Source organism: Indicator indicator, chromosome 18 (genome assembly GCF_027791375.1).
Source record: "Indicator indicator isolate 239-I01 chromosome 18, UM_Iind_1.1, whole genome shotgun sequence".
Lineage (NCBI taxonomy): Eukaryota > Metazoa > Chordata > Aves > Piciformes > Indicatoridae > Indicator > Indicator indicator.
Window position 1 is genome coordinate 7195144 of NC_072027.1, and position 18954 is coordinate 7214097.

Genomic DNA, 18954 nt, shown 5'->3' on the forward strand with positions numbered 1-18954 from the left:
GCGCTAGGACCGGGCGCGGCGGCGGGCGGAGCCTCCCCGCCGCTCGCCCCTCCGCCCGGCCGCTGCGGCAGTGTCTCGGAGGCGGGCAGGCGGCCGGTCCCTCCGGTCCCCCCGGCAGCATCCCGGCCCTGCCATGGCTGGCGTCGGCTTCGCGGCGCATCGCCTGGAGCTGCTCGCCTCCTACCAGGACGTGATCGGCGAGGACAGCCCCACCGACTGGTGAGCGCGCCCGCCACCGCCCCTTTGTCCCCGCCGCCGCCGCCCTTTGTGCACAGAGCCGCCCGGTAACGCCGGCCGCGCCCCGCGCTTCCCCGGGCCCGCGGTGCCGGGAGCACCGGCACACAAAGACGGGCGGGGCGGCGTGGGGGTGGCGTGCCCGTCCTGCCGCCCCCGTTACCCGCACCTGCCCGCCGCTGCACCGGGACGGGGCGCGGTCCCCGCTTTGTCTGCACCGGGCCGGCACGTGCTATTGCCGGGACCCGCCGCTCTCAGCAGCAACCCCCGGAACGGCCCGAACCCCCGCCGGGGCAGCGAGCGCGGGCAGCAGAGGGTCCGCTCACGGAGGGGAGGGCTCGCGGCTACCCGCCCCGGTGCTGGGCCCGGCCCTGGGACCCATGCTATTGTCTGCAGCCGGAGCTGCGGGCAGGGGCGCCCGGAGGGAGGTGTGGATCGGGGCGGCCCCAGCCGGGCCCCGCTCCCGGCCGGTCTCACGGTGCTCCGGCAGCAGGCGGCCCTCTGCCCGGCAGAGCGAGGCCGGCGGCCGCAGGAGGACCGAACATCCCCTCCCGGGGCCCGTCCCTCAGAATCCTGGGGTGCCTCACACCCGGGAGGCCGCGATGCGTCGGCCCAAGACTCCCCGCCGGGCTGGGGCTGCCGCGGGCTCGGGGCAGGGTTTGGCCTTCCCTAGGGGTAGCCCCTGGGCCCCCATGCCCTGCCTGCATCCCCAGTACGGGGCACCCCGGGCTGCGGGAGCCGCGCCCCGGACAGATCCAGGCCCTGGTGCAGCCAGCGCAGCAGCTGGTAGGGATCACCCCACCACCACCCTTGTTCTTCCAATGCCCACCCACATCTTCCGGCCCCACCCTGGTGCTGTGGGGCTGGCTGTGACCACCTGCCCCCTTCATCCCCTCTCCTTGACCCTCAAGAGTGCTTGGGCTGTGCAGGGCAGGGAGATGTTTCTGGCACCCTGGGGTGCAGCCGGCTGAGCAGAGATAGGTTGATGGGCAACGTTGGGTGATGCTATTCTCTGGCAGGGGTGCCTGCTGTGCAAGTGGGCACCCACCATGCAGCTGGGGGGCATCCAGCACCTGTTCAGGGTGCACCTACCACCCAGCCGATGGGGATCCAGCATCCAGCTGGGATGCACACCACTGTCTAGCCAGGTTTCCTGCTCTTGGGACAGGGCTGGGAGCCTCCTGGGCTAGGCAGGCCAGGGAAGATCCTGCTTCCTGCCAGCCCCGGGTCTCCGGAGAGCTCCTCAGTCCAGCAGCCAGCCTAAGGGTTCCGTGGGCGAGCAGGGTGCATATTGCCGGCCAGGAGACAGCTGTCAGCTCTGGGTACATCTCGCTTCCCGGCATCCGCTGCAAAGGAGCCCTCCCTGCCAAAGCTGCTGAGAGCAGCAGAAACGGTTCCCGGGAAGGCGAGCACCGAGGCCGCCCCCCCGCCCCGTGCTTCCAGCGCTGAGCCCTGGCTGGGCGGTGAGTCCCAACCATCCCCATCCTTGGGGCCGAACTCACCCCATCGTTCCCATCCCCTCCATTCCATGGTCACCGGGGGTGCCCGGAACTTGGAGCCACTAGGAGCAGCATCCCTGCTGCAGGGCCCAGTGCCCGGGTGCGGGATGAGCGGTGATGATGGAGGGGGCTGCATCAGGCAGGGTGATGGAGACCGTCCCTCGGCAGTAACACAGCCTGGCTCAGCCGAGGGCTGTGAGGACACTGTGCTGGAGCCCGGCCGTAGACTGCTGTCGGGGGATGCCGTGCTCTTGCCCGTCCAAGATCCGTGTGTTTAGTCTGGGATTCCCCCACTCCAACCCGGTCCTGGAGGGTCCGAGCGTCCCCTCCCCCTGCCCGGCCCCGCGGAGGCTGCTGGGGCCTATTACTCGATCGGAAAGGAATTTGGTACTGCTTTCCGAGCACGGCGAGTCCCTGGAGCTCCCAGCCACATTGGAAACACATGTGCCCGGGCTGGGGCAATGCTCCCCCTCCCCAGACATGGTATGAAGGGCAGGCAGCTGCAAGTGCCCCAGACGCTGGTACCCGTGTGCTCTGCCAGCTCGGGTGAGCAATGAGGCCATGTAAGGGCAGCAGAGCTGGGGATGGGGAATCCTCACTGGAGTCTCTTGCCTCCGTGAGCTGCACAGGGCACCTCCACCCACAGGAGCCCCAGGGTTTGGGAAAAGGATGGATCGAGGGTTAAAGCCTGTGGAAAGGGACAAGCTATGCATGCTGCTGCCTGCACCCCCTGTGGCACAGCTGTTCCTTGCTGCCAGGGCTTGTGGTCTGCTGTTAGTCTGCTGGCCTGAGCACAGCCCCACTGGCACCTGAACCGGAAACCTCCAGATCATCCATCCCAGCAAGGGGTCAGGCTGTGCTGCTGGGCTGTGTTCAAAATAAGGCTCTGTTTCCACAGCAAGCCCTAGCTGCCCTGGGAGCCCTCCTGCATGCAGGCAGCAACACTGTGCTCAGATACGACCCTGCATGGTGGGGGAAAGCAGGCAGTGCCCCAGCACCCACCAGGCTCCCCAGGCAGTGAAGCCGTGGCTCTGCCATACTTGTTTCCTCATTTCTGCAGCCCCCTGTGTCCAACCCTGTGAGACCCAAACCCTGGGCTTCCCTCAGATGATGCCATCATCTCCAAAGATCACAGCAGGTGCCCTAGGCTGAGACTGCAGTTGGAGTCAGGGGCTGCGTTTGCTACCCTTTCTCGGTGCAGACATAGAGACAGCGCTTTGCAGCAGCTTTGCCAGCTCCAGGCTGGGAGCTGGCGCCGACTGGGGAGGCTGATTAGCAGGATCGAGATGTGCGGATTAAAGTCAATCTTGTTGGTGCAATTATCTGTGGCTGGCTGCTGGGGGCTCAGGGCAATGGGTACCAGGAGGTGGAGGGAGGCCTCCTCCATGTTAGGCACATGCCTGCCTTCCCCTTGCATTTTCTTGTCCAGCTGTGGCCCCAGTTTGGCAGTGCCTTTGCCTGTAGGGACCTTCCTGATTCCTGTCCCCCAGTCTCTGGCTGGAGGCTGCAAGCTTGGGTGAGGATGGCTGTGCTCGGCACCACAAGGGTTTTGGCGCTTTGGCAAGCACTGCACAAGTGCTGCCAGCCAAATGCCAATCAGCAGAGCCACCCACTGTGGTGCAGGGATGGTGAGGGACATCCAGCACGGGTGGCCCTGGCTTTCCGGGTGCAGTGCGTGATGGTGGCAGGCAGGTTTGGGTGCCTGCCAGGGCCTGGCAGGTCCCCGCTGCCTGCCTCCCCCGCTCCCCTCCTAATCACCTCGTCATCGGGGCGAGTTGCATCCCAGCTGGGATGGGGGGGTTGCCATGGTGATGGAAGATGCTGGTTGCCTGGCAACATTCATCCCCTCGCCCACCCGCCCTGGACCAATTCAGCATGCATTCTCACCCCCCAGTAGTTGACTGCATGCCCCTGGGGAGGTGTGGGCTGATGGGGGTCCCCACGGAGCCCCAGGGGTGGGGCTGGCCAGGGCACAGTGGGAGCAAGAGGGAGTTTCCCATCCACTGGGAATGGTTTCCAAGGAACAGTCTCCATGACGGCCCCATCACACCCCGGCAGCACATTGATTTGCTGCTGCTGGTGCTCCGGTGTCCTCCCCCAGCCTGGTGCCTGCCGGGCCGGTGGCTCACGCAGCCTGGCATGTGAGCAGTCCCAAGTTCCCCACTGGGGCATCGGGCTGTCCCCAAAGCCAGTCAGTAACCAGCAGGGTTGGGATGGGACAGGGATAGGCACACAAGGGACTGTAAGGCTTGTTGCACAGCATGGTAGCCAGCTGGTTCCTGTGGCTGAGTAGCCCTTCTGTCCCCACCCTTGGGACCCTGTCCCACAGCTGCTAGCCAGCAGGCTGGAGAAATAGGTCCTGCCCAAAGTCCTGCTTGCTCTATCTGGTAGCCTGGTCTTTCACGGTTATGATGGACAAGGGGTTGATGTAGCGGTGTGACTGCTTGTGGACACCTGGCCAGTCCCCTAAGACCTGTCCTGACCTCAGCATTAGCAGAATGGGGAAGTGGAGGGGTGCTCCCTGCAGCTGTGGCTCACTCATGCTGTCTCCCCAGGGCGCTCTACACATATGAGGATGGCTCCGATGACTTGAAGCTGGCAGCATCAGGAGGTAAGGTCATCTGTCCCCACAACCAGCTCAGCTTTTCCACCATTTTCCCTAGCACCCATCCTGGTGCTGGGTGGACCTGGACTGACAGTGCTGTGCCAGGTGGAGGTTTGCTGGAGCTCTCTGGCCACTTCGAGATCCAGAAGGTGATGTATGGCTTCTGCAGCGTCAAGGACCCCCAGGCGGTGCTCCCCAAATATGTCCTCGTCAACTGGGTGAGTGTGAAGGGGGCCATGCTGGGTATGCCCATGCTGTGCCCAGCAAGGCTACAGTGTTGGCAGGAGCATGTCTGAGTGCAAGGGAGGAGCCTATGATGGCCAGAGAAGTGTGGGTTCCCCGCAATCCCTCTGCCCTGTGGTGATCAGTGGGGTGGGGGTCACTTTGCCACCCCTCCCCAGCTCAGCCCCTCCCTGGCTGCCACAGGTGGGTGAGGATGTACCGGATGCCCGCAAATGCGCCTGCGCCAGCCACGTGGCCAAGATTGCTGAGTTCTTCCAGGTGAGTGACTCTTGGGAGGGGGATGATGCTGTGGAGTCACCAACCCTGGTCCCTGATGGCTGCTTTTCCCCCCAGGGTGTGGATGTCATTGTCAACGCCAGCAGCGTGGAGGATATTGACCCGGGGGCCATAGGGCAGCGGCTCTCCAATGGGCTGGCTCGTGTCTCCAGCCCCGTACTGCACCGCCTGCGGCTGCGGGAGGACGAGAATGCTGAGCCCGTGGTAATGTCCCCATGGCAGCGATGGCAGCAACGGTGGCAATGGGTGCAGGGCATCCCTCCTGCCTAGGGCTCCTGTCTGCCACAGTCCGTCACCCTGTGTGCCGCTTACTGTTGTTCCCCCTCACTGATCCCGGCCCCTCCGCCCTTCCCGCCTCTCCTCTGTCCCAGGGCACCACATACCAGAAAACTGATGCCACCGTGGAGATGAAGCGGCTCAACCGGGAGCAGTTCTGGGAACAAGCCAAGGTGGGGTACGGGTTGGGATAGTGGGTAGTGCCAGTGAGGTGAGCTGCTGGTGGGCTGATGGGCAGCCCTGTTCTTCATTTCCCCCCTGCCAGAAAGAGGAGGAGTTGCGCAAGGAAGAGGAGCGGAAAAAGGCCCTGGATGCCCGGCTGCGGTTCGAGCAGGAGCGGATGGAGCAGGAGCGGCTGGAGCAGGAGGAGCGGGAGCGGCGCTACCGGGAGCGAGAGGAGCAGATCGAGGAGCACAGGCATGGCGGGGGCCAGGGAGAGACTTGGGCTTCTGCGGGATGTCTCTGCATGTGCTGCAAGCATCTGGGTGGGCGCATGGGTGCATGTTCCTGGCATGGGGTTGGGGCAGGGACTGTCAGGAGCCAGTGCCCAGCCCCTCTCCTGTGTGCCCATCGCAGGCGGAAGCAGCAGAGCATGGAGGCAGAGGAGGCTCGGCAGCGCTTGAAGGAGCAGTCCATCTTTGTGAGTGCTGCAGTGGGCGTGGGGCCAGGGGAGGAGCTGGAGCTGCACCCAGAGTCACACCCTGGGAAGGGCTGTTCCCAGCCAGGTTCCAGGGGTGTCTTGAGGCTTTGGCTGTTACACCATGTCCCTCCCCAGGGGGACCAGCAAGAGGAGGATGACAGACAGCAGCTCAGGAAATCAGAGTCAGAGGTGGAGGTGAGTGCAGTGGCAGCCATGCCTGATGCTGACCCTTGCTCCTTAGCCAGTGGTGCTCACAGCCTCACACCACTGGGGCAATGGGTCTCAGCCTCCCTTGTGCCTGTCCCCACAGGAGGCTGCTGCCATCATCGCTCAGCGGCCCGACAACCCCCGGGACTTCTTCAAGCAGCAGGAGCGGGTGGCATCAGGCAGCAGTGATGCTGTCTCGCCAGGCAGCCACAGGACAGGTGAGGGGCTGGGGGACTGCAGGCACTGGGGGGTTGTAGAGAGGCCGAGAGGGGATGCAGGCTGTGGAGCAGGTGAGTGTGGTGCTTCTGGGGCTCCCTGCAGCTCAGCAGGTCACAATGGGGTCTTGGGAGGACAAGGGTTGTAATGTGAGGAGGGGATGTCCCCTCTGCTGTCTTCAGTGCTGTCTGGTGCTGAGGGCAGAAGGACAGCAGGAGGTCCTGCTCTGCTGTGCCACCATCATCACCAGTGCCACTGCACCTCATGTGGCCCCTGCAGCTGGGGCAGCTCGGCAGGGGCTGGATGCAAGGGCGTCTTCAGCAAGAGGGGGCCTGTCCTGCTCCCTGTTGGGATGTCATCCACTCACCTGTCAGGGCATTGTGCCAGCAGCCATGCTGGCAGCATGGTCAGTGTAGCATGGGCAGGCAAATGGAAGTTTGAGGGTGGCGTGGGAAGGAAACTCATCCCACAGGGGAAGCTAAAAGGAGCACAAGTGATGCAGGTGTAGGGCACCCAGTGTGCCCCCAGCTGACAGAGTGTGCCCCCAGCTGACAGAGTGTGCTGTATGGGGAGGCTAGGCTGCTCCACAGCCTGGGGTCCAGTCCCAGGACTCTCTTTGCGTCTCTAGGACAGGGACTGGCTGTCCTGGTGGATGCCTCTGGCCGTGGGTCCATGTCATAGGACTGTGCTGAGGGTTGTGCTGGGGTGCTGTGATGGAGGGGCTGTGCCAGGGCGGAGAGGGTGCTGTGATGTGTGTTCTTGCTGTGGGGTCATGCCATGGGTCATGCCATGAGCTGTGCTGTGGGGCTGTGCCCTGGGTCGTGCTGTGGGCTGTGTGCTGTAGCTGTGCTGTGACGTGGGTTGTGCTGTGGGTTCATGCTGTGGGGGCTGTGCTATGCCTAAGAAGATAGTTGATCATGTGCCTGTGTCCAGGCCTCTCTCCCCACCTGGTCATGCAGCATTGCCTCCCATCCTTCTGTCCTGCTGTCGTTCCGTCCTCTTGTCCTGGCATCCTCCCACCCCACTGTCAGAGCTACCTCCTGTCCCAGCACCCTCCTGACCTGGTGCCCCTGTGCCCTGGCCCCACCATGGCTGCACTGAGCAGGAACTGACCCATATCTCTCTCTCTCTCTTTCTCTCTCTCTCCCTCTCTCTCTCCCTCTCTCCCTGTCTGTCCGTCTGTCTGTCTTTCTCTCAGCAGGTCGTCTGCACTGTCCTTTCATAAAGACAGCTGACAGTGGGCCACCTTCTTCCTCCTCCTCCTCCTCCTCCCCCCCACGGACCCCCTTCCCCTATATCACCTGCCATCGCACCCCAAATCTCTCCTCTTTCTTCCCATGTAGGTAGCTGGGAGTCCCCAGGCATGCAGCTCTGGGGGACCAAGCCACGGGCAGCTGCCCCACAGCCCATCCCAGCCCCACAGCACACCGGACTAACAGCAGTGGCAGCATCCCTCCCATGGGCACCCCAAAGGGGCTGGGCACACAGGCAGGGGCTGTGCCTGCACTCACTAACACCCTGCATGCCCCAGCTGGCCCCACAGTGGGTGCTGTGCCCCTGGGGTGGGGGTATGCAGCAGGCTGTGACTATTGGGCAGGTTGTGCCCATGGTATGGGGAGGCAGCACTGGGCAGTCTGTGTCCCTGTAACAGACACTGAGAGGGCAGAGCTGTGCCTGGTGAGATGATGATCTGCTGTGGGATGGAGCAGGATGTGCCCATCACATAGAAGGAGTACAGGGCATAGCTGTGCCTGAGGAGATGATACTCTGCCATTAGACAGAGCAGGCTGTGCCTATGGAACAGAAGGGGCACAGTGCAGGAACAGAGGCGGATGGAGCAGGCTGTGACCATGGGACAGAAGGGGACAGGGCAGGCTTTGCCCTGAACCATGCCGGACTCTGCCCATGGAGATGGAAAAATCTGTGCCCAGGATCATATGGGGCTGTACCTGTGGAGCAGAAGGGACCAGACAGTGCTTGGGGCCATGTGGGTCTGTGCACCCCCAACCAAGGGTAGCAGGGCGCAGAGCTGTGCCTGCAGAGGCCAGGCTGTGGTGATGTGTGGGCAAGGCCACTGGGCACCATGGCAGGTATAGGGCTGCCTGTCCCTGTACCTTGCAGACGTGGGTGCTGAAGCAGGCCCCATGTAGATGCCCAGAGCAGGGCATAGTGGTTGCTGCACCCATGGGTGCCTCTGCCCAACCACTGGAAGGGACAACACGGTGGCAGGTACATGCTGACATGAGTTTGACAGCTGAGGCCTGGTCAGTGTAGGGCAAGAGGAGGGGTGGTGCTAGGGTGCTGGTCCTCCCCTGATACGGACAGTCCTCCCATGGCACCCTGTCTCCCTTGTCCGCAGGCAGCCACTCGGACACCTACCGCAAGGCCTCAGCAGCGGGCTGCAGCCCCTGCGAGTCCAGCCCGGCCGCCACGCCGCTGGCTGAGCCGGGCACCCACGCGCCAGGCAGCAAGACGCCAGCAATGCCCAAAGGTGGGCACAGGGCTGGCACTGCCTGCCCCTGCCGGGGGCTGTCTGGGCACATCCCTGCGGTTCCCTGCAGCGCATTCCCCACTGCAGCCCCCTCAGCTCTTCTGCAGCCACCACAGCAGCCCAGTGCTGCAGCCCTGCTGCCCATCCCGTGCCCTGCTCAGTTCCTCTCAGCTCTGGCCCTGCCGGCTCTGCTGCGTCCCAGCACGTCCCCACTATACCCACTGCTCTGCGTCGCTGCATCCCTGCCGTCATTCTTGCATTCTTCCAGTGCATCCCAGCTGTCTCTGCTGCATCTCTCAGTGCAGCCCTGCCAACATTGTTACAACCCTGCTGCCTCCAGTGCATTTTCTAACACCAATGCATCTCTGCTGTCTCTGCTGCACAGCCTCCCCGTGTTTCACCCTGACAGTGCATTGTCAGTGCATTGCCCCATTCAGTGAATCTCCACCATCTCCATTGCTGCAGCATCACCCCAGTGCAGTCCTGCTGTCTGTGCTACATTTCCCAGTACATCCCTGACAGTGTTGATGTCTCATCTCGTGTCTCCGCTGTCCTGCTGCATCCCAGTGCATCCCAGACAGATCTTACACATTTCCTATCTGTCCCTGCTGCGTTCCACTGGGTCCTTTGTATCTTCTGCTGCATCCCAGCTTTCCCTTCTGCAGCTTCCTAGTGCACTCCTTCCAGTCCCCTCCACATCCCTCTGTGCCTCACAGATACTCCTCCCACCCCAGTAGGGTCCATCCACCCTTCAAGGAATCCCTTGCCCCCACGCCTTCCCTCTCTTTCACAGCCCACACCCTCCCATGTCCCCTCAGGCCCCTGGTACCATTGGTCTCCTTACCTTCCCAGCCAGTTGCACTCATCCCAGTTGCTCCCAGGACATGCTCCCCCACCCTGCCCAGCTGCAGCCCTGTCCCCAAGTGTCCCCTAGCCCTGGATAAGGGAAAGAGGGGTCTGCCCCCACTGACTACTGTCCCCACCTTGCAGACTCCCCCAGCACCCAGGAGGCTGAGCCAGCCACCCCCGAGCAGCACTGGCCCTTCCCAGGGCTCGAGGACAAGGCCACTGAGCCCCCCAGGGATGAGCCCAGCCCCAGGCCAGTGTGGACAGAAGGGGGTGATGCCCTGGGGGACCTGGTGACCCTGGAGCCTGCTGAGACCACCCTACCACCCATGGCCACCGAGTCCCAGCCTGAAGGGACCCCCAACCCTGAGAGCCTCATCGACCTGTGGCAGAGCGACGGGGTGATCCCCCCAGCTTCCTGGCCCCTGCCTGCTGCCCCTGTCCCTGAGGGTCCCCCAGTTGTGCTGCCCAGTGAGGGGGCCCTGCTGAGCCTTGATGAGCTGCCTGAGCCCCCTGCCACCTTCTGCGACATGGAGCAGGAAGAGGAGACAGCCGACACGGGGGACCCCCAGCCTCGGGGGCTTGACTGCCAGCATGCCCCTCAGGAGGACAACTTGGGCCGGGAGACCCCTCCCATCACCAATGGGGAGATGGCCCCCAAGGATGGGACACCAGGTCGTGGGGAGCAGGTGAGCATCGGTGGGAGAGGGTTGGGTGAGGAACGATGAGGTGGCTGGGAGTGGGGGGTGGGTCCTAATGGCCTGCCCCACCCCAGGCCAGCGAGGGCTACTTCAGCCAGTCTCAGGAGGAGGAGGTCCCCCCCCCCGAGGAGCTGTCGGCCAAAGCTCCCCAGCCTGTCTTCTACAACAAACCCCCAGGTGAGTGGGGATGGGGGGAGTATGTTTGTCCCTCCGTGGGACACCCCACACTACCTTGAATCCCTCCGTGGGGCATCTGATGCCACCCTCATTCACCCAACCCCCACCCTGCCCCCCCAGAGATCGACATCACATGCTGGGACACGGACCCCCTGCCCGAGGAGGAGGAGAGCTTCGGGGGGGGTCTTTAAGCCTGGGCCCCACTGCCGGCGCAGGCAGCTCCTCGCCCCAGCCGGCGTGGGGCATAGCGGGGGCCGCAGCCAGGGGCTGGACCCACCCCTCACCCCTCCGGGGCCCCGCAGGATGAGGTCTCCGGGTAGGGGCCACCCTGCTGCGCCCCCGCCTCGGGGCACCTTTTACAGCCCCGCCCCCCTTCTCTTTTTTAAGTTGTCGGTAGGAGCCGTGTCAGCCCCCCCCAGCCTCCCCTTAGCAGTGTCCTGCCCCAGCATCCTTTTGTGGGGGGGGGGAGACACACGCTCGCATCCCTTTCCCGGCTGTGGGACAGGGTCCTCGTTCTCATCGTGCCCGCCCCGAGAGCCCCTCCCCCCCAGTACTTTGCACGAGTTAAAAAACAACAAAACAAAACACAAGGAAGAATAATAATAATAAATGAATATGGCAATAAAGTAACCCGACCGAGGCGAGGCTGCGGCCGGCAGCATTTCTCCCCCTCCCCCCCAAAAACCCCGGCAAGGAGCTGGAGCTGGCGGTGGGCTTTTTACCCATCCACTCCTTCCTCGCTGGGACCCCCTCTCTTCTCCCCAGCTTGGCCCCTGCTTGGCCCTTTCCTTCCCCCTTCCCCCCAGTAACTGTTTTTGGAAAGCACAAGTTCTGTACTGGCGGTGTGCTCATGTCTGTTAATAAATAAAGCGACTCCCATGGGGGCTGCAGCCTGCTGGAGGGGGAGGCAGGGAGGGTCGCGATGGTGGGGGGGAACTGCCTCTGCCCCGCGGGGGTTTTGTGATGCCAGCCCGTCGGGAGGCAAACCCGAGCCACAAACTTTTATTCTCAAACTGTAACAAACAAAAAATTTAAGAAACAGAGTAGAGTCCAGGTCCCCAGCGCCCCCAGCCATGGGGGGGCCCCCAGCCATGGGGAGGCTGGCAGGGGCCAGATGGGGAACCAGCCCCTTCCACGCCGGCAGCGATGGCCCATGCCAGGGCTGGTGTCCCCGGGGTGATGTGGGCAACCAAAACCACACCCCTAGTGCTGGAGAGGTACCCATGGCAAGGTCCGGGGGTCCCCCGAGGTCGCTGTTAGACAGCGGTAGTCCTCCCGAAGAGGGGCATGGAGACTGGGAGGTGCCAGGGTCCCGGTTCGTAGGTGTCCCTGCTGCTGAGCTCCGAGTCCGTCCAGCTGGGAAACATGCGGGGTGAGCACTCTGCCTGCAGGTAGAGGTCCGGGCAGGCATGGCCGGGGCTGGCCGAGCGGGGCAGGTGCAGTGCCGAACCGTAACTGGCGTCCAGGAAAAGGGGTTTGTAGCTCGGGGGCTGCTCCTGCTTCTCCAGCCGCTCGTGGCTCAGGAAAGGGGCGTTGATTTTGCGGTAGAGCCCCCGCGTGTCCATCAGCACCTCGCTGTACGGCGGCGGGGGCTCCGCCATCAGAAGGGCTTCCTCGTAACACGGCGGCTTTGACAGGTCTGACTCTGCAAGGCAAAGCCCCCCCCGGACCCCTGCTGCCGTTAGTGCTGCCCCCCGGCTCTCTCACCATTTCCTCCCCAAAAAAATCCCACCCGAGGACACCGAAAACCCCTCTCTGCTCCTTACCGTGCCGACAGCTCCAGGGCCGGGGGGGTGGGATGTGGTGAGGGTGATGATGGTGGGGCTCGAGGCGGAGGCGGTGGGGAATGGCGATGCCGGGGGGGCTGCCCCCGTAACCCTCGTAGTGCAGCGGCTCCAGCTCCAGCGCACGCAGGCTCTGCTCCCGCAGCCGCTCTTCCTGCTGCCGCTTCACCCGGCGCCGCAGGTAGCTGCAGAAGCAGCACAGCAGCACGATGAGCCCCCAGATGAGCCAGAAGCCCGCGAAGCAGGTGAGGAAGGTGTAGGTGCCCTGGGACATCACCATCTTGGCTGCCAGCCCGGGGGGAAGGCCCCTGCCTCTCTCTCTGCCCTCGGGGTAGGGGACGGGATGCTCAGGGCGGCGGTGGCAGGGCCAGGGCAGCACCCGATGCTGTCAGGGCTGCCGAGGGCATCTCCTTGTGCCGTGCCCAGCGGCTGCGTCTCCTTCGACTCGTGGGTGCCCACCGTCAGGGGTCCATCCTCGCCATGGAGCTGTGGGGGGCTGGAGCAGGTGGGTCAGGCCTGGGTGTGCTGGGTGGGTGGTGGGGCAGGGGGCCGGAGGGGTGGGCGGCGGGGGGATGGGGCCAGTGGGGTCCCACTGCCCATCGCTGGGAAGGGGTCGTCGGGGAGGGGACCCTGCAACGAGACAGACGTGAGTGTGAGTGTGGCGGGGACGCGGCAGCCCCGTTCCCATGGTGATTCGTTCCACATGCGCAGCGGCACCCGCAGCCGGTGGGGAGCCATGCTCAGCCCCATGCACACCCCCGCCATCGCCCCCATGGCTGCTAATCTGCACCCCTCCCAGCACCCTGCCGTGGTGGTGCTGGGCCCTCTAGGGCAGAAGATGGGTGCTAAGGCCCCACAGCATTGGTGCCTTTAAGATCATGAGGCATCTGCTGACATTGCCCCCTCCTCCCTGCCCAGAACGCCCCAAATCGGCTGGAGAGCTCAGGCAACTCGGTACCCCACGCCACCCCACAGCAGGCAGGGTGCCTTGGGGAGGAGAAGGGATGTGTGGAGCTGCCCACTGTCTCTGGCACGTGGTGCTGGCATGAGCACGTGCACCATTAGCCTCGTGGCCAGAGGGAAGGATCAGGGGATGTGGCACCCTGACATGGTGATACATGGTAGGGGGTGATGGCAATGGGAAGCGTCACTGGTCGGGTCCCTGTCTTTAGGCAAGGTGACAGCTCAGTCATGTCCAGCCAAGTACTGAACAGGGACAGCATATGCCAGTGGGAGCATGCACATCACTGAGCTGGGAGCAGCATCCATGGGTGCTTGCAGGCAGGCATGCAAGCACCCATCATGATTATTATTATCATAGTGTGGGAGAAAACAGGCTCAGCAGTGGGAAGGAGAGCAAGCAATAGAAAGGTGGCAGCTGATGGCAGGGCCACCATCGTGTTCCCATGTGCCTTTGCTCAGCGAAGGGGTGTGGGGTCTCCCACTGCCCCATCGATCAGGGTCATGCTGCTGGCAATGGGACCCACGGCAGAATCAGTGGGTACCGAAGAGACAGGTGAGGAAGCAGGAAGGACAGTGGGGCCATGGGGCCAGAGGCCAAGCCCATCCAGAAGGAGGGATGGGGGGGAAGAAGAGGTCGGGGAACCCTGGCCCCACTTCGGCAGGCAGCAGCTGGCACTGCGGGCAGTCGTGGGTACTTCATCATGTAGATGAAGGTGGGGTCAGAGGCAGCATTGGGCTGTGGGCGTTTGGGGAGGGGGTGCCCCTTCTGAGGTGCCTGGCTAAGGCTAGCTCGTCGCGGGCAGAGCTCACTGACCCCAGCTGCAACAGGCGCCTGGGGATCTCCGCAGAGGTATCCCGGAGCGGAGGTGAGCACCGTGCGGGAACGGCCGTGGGCCGAGCACCGGGGTAACGGGACACTGAGAACTAGGGCAGGGCGGGCTGGCGGCGCGGAGGGAACGGGGGCGTTTGCAGATGGGGATGCGGGGGGGAAACGGAGCTGCCGGGGCTGGGGACGTGCGGGCTGGGGGAGGCGCGGGGGCCGGTCTGGGAGACACCCACGCCAGGCGGGGAATGGACTGGGAGCAGCCGCCGAACAGGGCCCCGCCGGTACCCCCGGGCCGCTCCGCAGCTCTCCCCGGCCGCGGCCTGGGCTCCGCTGTCCGCGTCGCATACCCGCCCGGTGTCTCTGGCCTGAGGGGTGAAACCCGCCGAGGACCTCCCCGGTGCCGGGCGCGACGACAGCCCTCTCCTTCTCTTCCTCCTCCTCCCCGGAGGCGCGTGCCCCGCTACGCGCCGCGCGCCTCCGCCCCGACCGTCGGTTCCCGGTGATGGAGGCCCCACGCTCCCCCGCCCCGGCCCCGCTGTCTCCGCTCCGCGCAACAGGCTGAGGCGCCGCGCCCGCTCCCTCCGCGGCTCCCGTTACCGGCGGCGCACGTGGCTCAGGCGGCGGGCGGCGGCGGCTCCATAGGGCATCGGCTGGGAGGGGGGGCAGGGTGGGGGTGGGGGTAAGGGAGAAGGGACCCCGGTGCGCGCCCGGTGCGCGGCGCCGCCGCCGCCTCCCGGCGCTGCCTTTGTCTCCGGTGAGCGCTCCCGCGCCGTCGCCGCGCACCGCCCCGCCCGGGCTCCCGCCCCGCTGCTCCGCCCCTCCGTCGGCTCGGGGAGGGACCCATGAGCCGCCGGGTCCCAGGAGCCGCCGGGTCCCTCGCACACCCTTCCCCCCCACCCCGCCCCGAGACCCTCTGCCAAGCAGGGGGAGCTACAGGCAGGCTCCCTCATGGGGCGGGGGGAACGGGTGCTGCCACGGGAATCCCCTCCTCCCGGGGAATGGCCGCGAGGTTGCCGGTGGCGTGAGGGCCTTGACATCCCTGGGAGTGGCCGCGAGAGTCTCACGGAGAGGGGGCCCAGGATTCCTAGGTGTCAGCCCCACGGCCCAGGCGGTGGGCAATGACAGCTCTGTGATGCCCCGTGGAGCCATGCCACGAGCTCCCCCATCCGGTAGCCATGCACTCGGGATGGCCGGGGGGTGCCAACTGCCAGCTCCTCCGGTGCCAGACGCAGCCGTCTCAGGAGGCGATGGCCAAGCGCTCCCCCGGAGTGCCATCCAAAGCAGCACAAGGAGCGGGGCAGGGAGGGCAGCTCAGCCGCTAACGAGGGCTCCTGCCATGTCTGTGCAGTGGGACATGTGGCTGTGCCAGCCCAGAGCCAGCGAGTGTCAGGGGTGGCAAAGGCTGCTGTCCTGAGGTCACCTCGCACGATGAAGGGCTGCTCTTGTCCCGGGGCAGACCCCTCACCAGCCTGGTCCAAGCTCGCTCCCCTGTGCTAAGTCTCCCGTGGCCATTTGCTGTCAGGGGGATGTCACCCGCTGTTCTCTGCCCAAAGCAAATGGCCACAGCCCCTGGGTTCTTGGGACTGTGCCCATTCCCAACAAAACAAAACAAAAACAAACAAAAAAAAAAACAAAAACAAACAAAAACACCAAAAAAAAACAAAAACAAAAACAAAACAAAACAAAAACAAACAAAACAACAAAAAAAAACACAAAAAAAAAAAAAAACAAAAAAAAAAAAACAAAAACAAACACAAAAAACAAAAACACAAACAAAACAACAAAAAACAACCAAAACACAAACAAAAAACAAACAAAAAACAAAACACAACAAAACAAAAAAACAAAAACAAACAAAACAACCAACAAAACAAAAACAACAAAAACAACAAACAAAAACAAAAAACAACAAAAACAAAACAAAAAACACAAAAACAAAAACAAAACAAACAAAACCAAACAAAAACACAAAAAAACAAAACAAAACAACACAAAACAAAAACAAACAAAAACAAACACAAAACAACAAAAACAACAACACAAAAACAAACACCACAACAAAAAAACACAAACACAAAAAAACACAACAACAAAAACCAAACAAAACAAACACCCCACAACACAAAAAAAACACAAAAAAACAAACACAAAAAACACCAAACAACCAACAACAAACACAACACAAACCACAAAAACACAACACACCAACAAAAACAAACCAAACAAAACCAAAACACACAAAAAAACCACAACACACAAACACAAAAACAAACACAAAACACCAACAAAACCACCACAACAACAACACAACAAAACAAACAAAAACACACAACACACAAAAACAAAACCAACAAACCAACAAACCCCAACCCAACAAACACAACAAAAACACCAAACACCCACCAACAAACAACAACACCACAAACAACAAACACAAAAAACACAAACAACCAAAACAAACAAACAAAAAAAACACAACAAACAAAAAAACAAAACACCACACAAACCAAACAACAAAAACAACACAAAAACAAAACACAAAAAAAACAAAACAAACAAAAAACCAGGGGCAAGGGCAGACACTCTCCCTTGACTATGCTCAGGTGCCATGCCAGGAACAGCAGGACTGTGGACCCACAGCAGAGCTGTGCCAGCTTTGGGGCCAGAAAGCCCACTGGGTGCCAGGGCCAGAGGCCAGATGGGTGACAGGGTGTGGTACCGTCTGCAGATGGTGACCCCACTGCCGCTTCCTCCCTGTGGGCAACATGGCAGGCACTGCCGCGGATGCACACAGTGCATTGTTCTGCCGGGGCCTGGCTGGTAGGACATCCTCCATCCCGGCCAAGGAACGACTCGGGAAAGCCGGGTGCTGGCAGCCAGCTCCTGCCACAGCCGAGCAGAATGGGCTCGGCAGCCGGCCGAGCACTGCTGTTTCGCTCAAAGCAGGGCCGTGGTGGCCATGTCTCCCTCGGCTTCCACTCACCTTGCTGGAACCAGTCTGTGATCGGACCTCACAGCGCAGCCGTGGCAACCTGGCGGCGATGGTTGGACGGTTGTGGGGATGCCCAAGCAGCACCGTCGGCAGGCAGGGGGCTGCAGCCATGCAGGGGGGCTCGGGTGCTCCTTCGGGGCATAAGTAAAGCAGAGGTGGGGGGCACGGATGGACCCGTGGGCATCATGCCAGGGCAGGCAGGGGGAGCCAGGCCTCCGGCCCCGTCAGTGCCGGGGACCGGGAGCTGCCTTCCCCTTCCCCATGGCGGCTGGGGGGGGGAGGAGGGCAGGCGGGGGAGCGCTTCCCGAGCCACATGGTGGGCTGGAGGAGGAGCCGTTGCCCAGGCAACAGCTGAGCGCATCCTTCACCCCTGAAAATCGTGTGCCAGGGCTGCCACCACAGCCCTACAGCTCAGGGCAGCATTGGGGATGCCCAGGACCCACCCTGAACTCATCTAGGGCCCACTGTGTCCATGGGGCCCAGATGCCCCAGTGCCAGCTCTGGCTGTACACCAGCAACCCCTCACCCCACCCTGCCCCCTCCTAGCAAGGACAGGAATGGGGACAAGGCACCCTCTAAATGCCTGGCCTGGGACACCACTGAGCAGCAGAGAGCTGGGGCAAGGGAGGGCCTCTTTCATGCCCAGCCACAGGCTGCTCATACCTCAGCCCTGCCCACGAGAGTCACAGTGACCATGTGAAAGACACCACTAACATGCTAGTGACCTCAGGACTTTGGTGCTGGGGTGCTACATCTCAGACAATGGTGGCAGGCTACAGTGGGGAGAGCAGCAATCCCCAGGAGTCCCATCCTCCCACCTTGCCTTCCTTCCTTCTTTCCATAACTGCAGAAAATTCCTGGATTTTACCCCAAGATGCCCCCTCCAAGTGTGAGAACTCCTTGGCCTGCTCCCATAGCAACTGTTCCCTAGCTACCCAGCCACACTTGCTATTCTCATCCCTGTGCAGCTGTGTGCAGCCCCCCCCCTCACCCCCCCTCAGTGCTGCACACAAGGCTGCTACCAGCCCTGGACCCCAATCCCACCCTGCACCCATGCTGACCAGCCTCCCCCTCTTTGCACACTTCCCCCTGGTGACTGACATGACCTTAACCGGGCTCAAGCCCTGCGCCTGCTTCCAGAAGCTGTCCCTCAGGTGAAGAAGGCAGAGCTCCGTGCAGGCACAAGGTCTCCCTCTCCCTTTGCATATTTCCCCCCCAACCACTAATGCAAAATGCCTGGGGAGCAGGACCCTGCCTTCAGCCCCACAGCACATTCATGACAGCCAAGAGGGGCTGGGCTGAGGACAGATGAGGCCTTGTACCCATCATGTACCCTGCACTGACCCAAACCACCCAGGAGAAGCCACTGAAGGCCACCTGAGATCCCCAGGGCTCAGCCCCAGCCCTTCCTTAAAAGACAGGTGCACCAACAGAGCCAGACCAGACATGGGGCTCTCCGCTCCTCTCCTTACAGCCACCAACCCTCTATGACCTGGTGTGAGCCTTCCTTGCCCCAATGACAAGAGAAGACATGGCCAATTGTACACTTAACAAAAGGTTAAAAACTTAAATACTCTCCATCTTTAGTGCAAGGCAAGCGAATGATACCACAGGTCCAAGTAGGTGCTCAGCCCCCCGGGGGGCCTGGCTCAGAATGAGCACAAGGCAGCATGCTGCACACATGTGCACATACACAGAGAAAAGACACACAGAGAAGAGACACAGTTGGCACGAGTGGGACAAAAGGGGACAGGACAAGAAGGTGGCATGAGCTCCACGCTGCTCCCCACAGGGACATACTGGGCTCCAGCCCATTCACTCTTGCCCTGCCCTTGGGCACAAGAGGTGTGCTGGCTCCCCAGGATCCTTTGAGATGCACACAAAGCCAGGATGGCAGGCTAGGCCCAGCCCTGCTCACTCTTGGGCCATAGCTCACAGTGTGACCCTGGGAAGGGGCATTCTGTTTACCACAGCTTTG

At 62.3% G+C, this 18954-nt stretch overlaps 2 protein-coding genes across 2 annotated transcripts; one reads left to right on the plus strand and one right to left on the minus strand.

The window, feature by feature from the left end:
- The first annotated feature begins 133 nt into the window (after positions 1–133).
- On the plus strand, positions 134–10602 carry DBN1 (drebrin 1). The gene is made up of 15 exons (XM_054389115.1): positions 134–219; positions 4289–4344; positions 4444–4556; positions 4765–4839; positions 4915–5061; positions 5229–5306; positions 5399–5550; positions 5710–5773; positions 5909–5968; positions 6084–6198; positions 7398–7535; positions 8556–8687; positions 9678–10222; positions 10309–10411; positions 10532–10602. Exons 1-15 carry the CDS (start codon positions 134–136, stop codon positions 10600–10602), a joined length of 1935 nt encoding a protein of 644 aa, XP_054245090.1.
- A 1065-nt stretch (positions 10603–11667) lies between these two features.
- Positions 11668–12475, minus strand: PRR7 (proline rich 7, synaptic). The gene is made up of 2 exons (XM_054389325.1): positions 12178–12475; positions 11668–12056 (listed from the first exon to the last, which is right to left on the minus strand). The coding sequence occupies exons 1-2, from the start codon at positions 12473–12475 to the stop codon at positions 11668–11670; spliced, it is 687 nt and encodes a 228-aa protein (XP_054245300.1).
- Positions 12476–18954: the final 6479 nt, after the last annotated feature.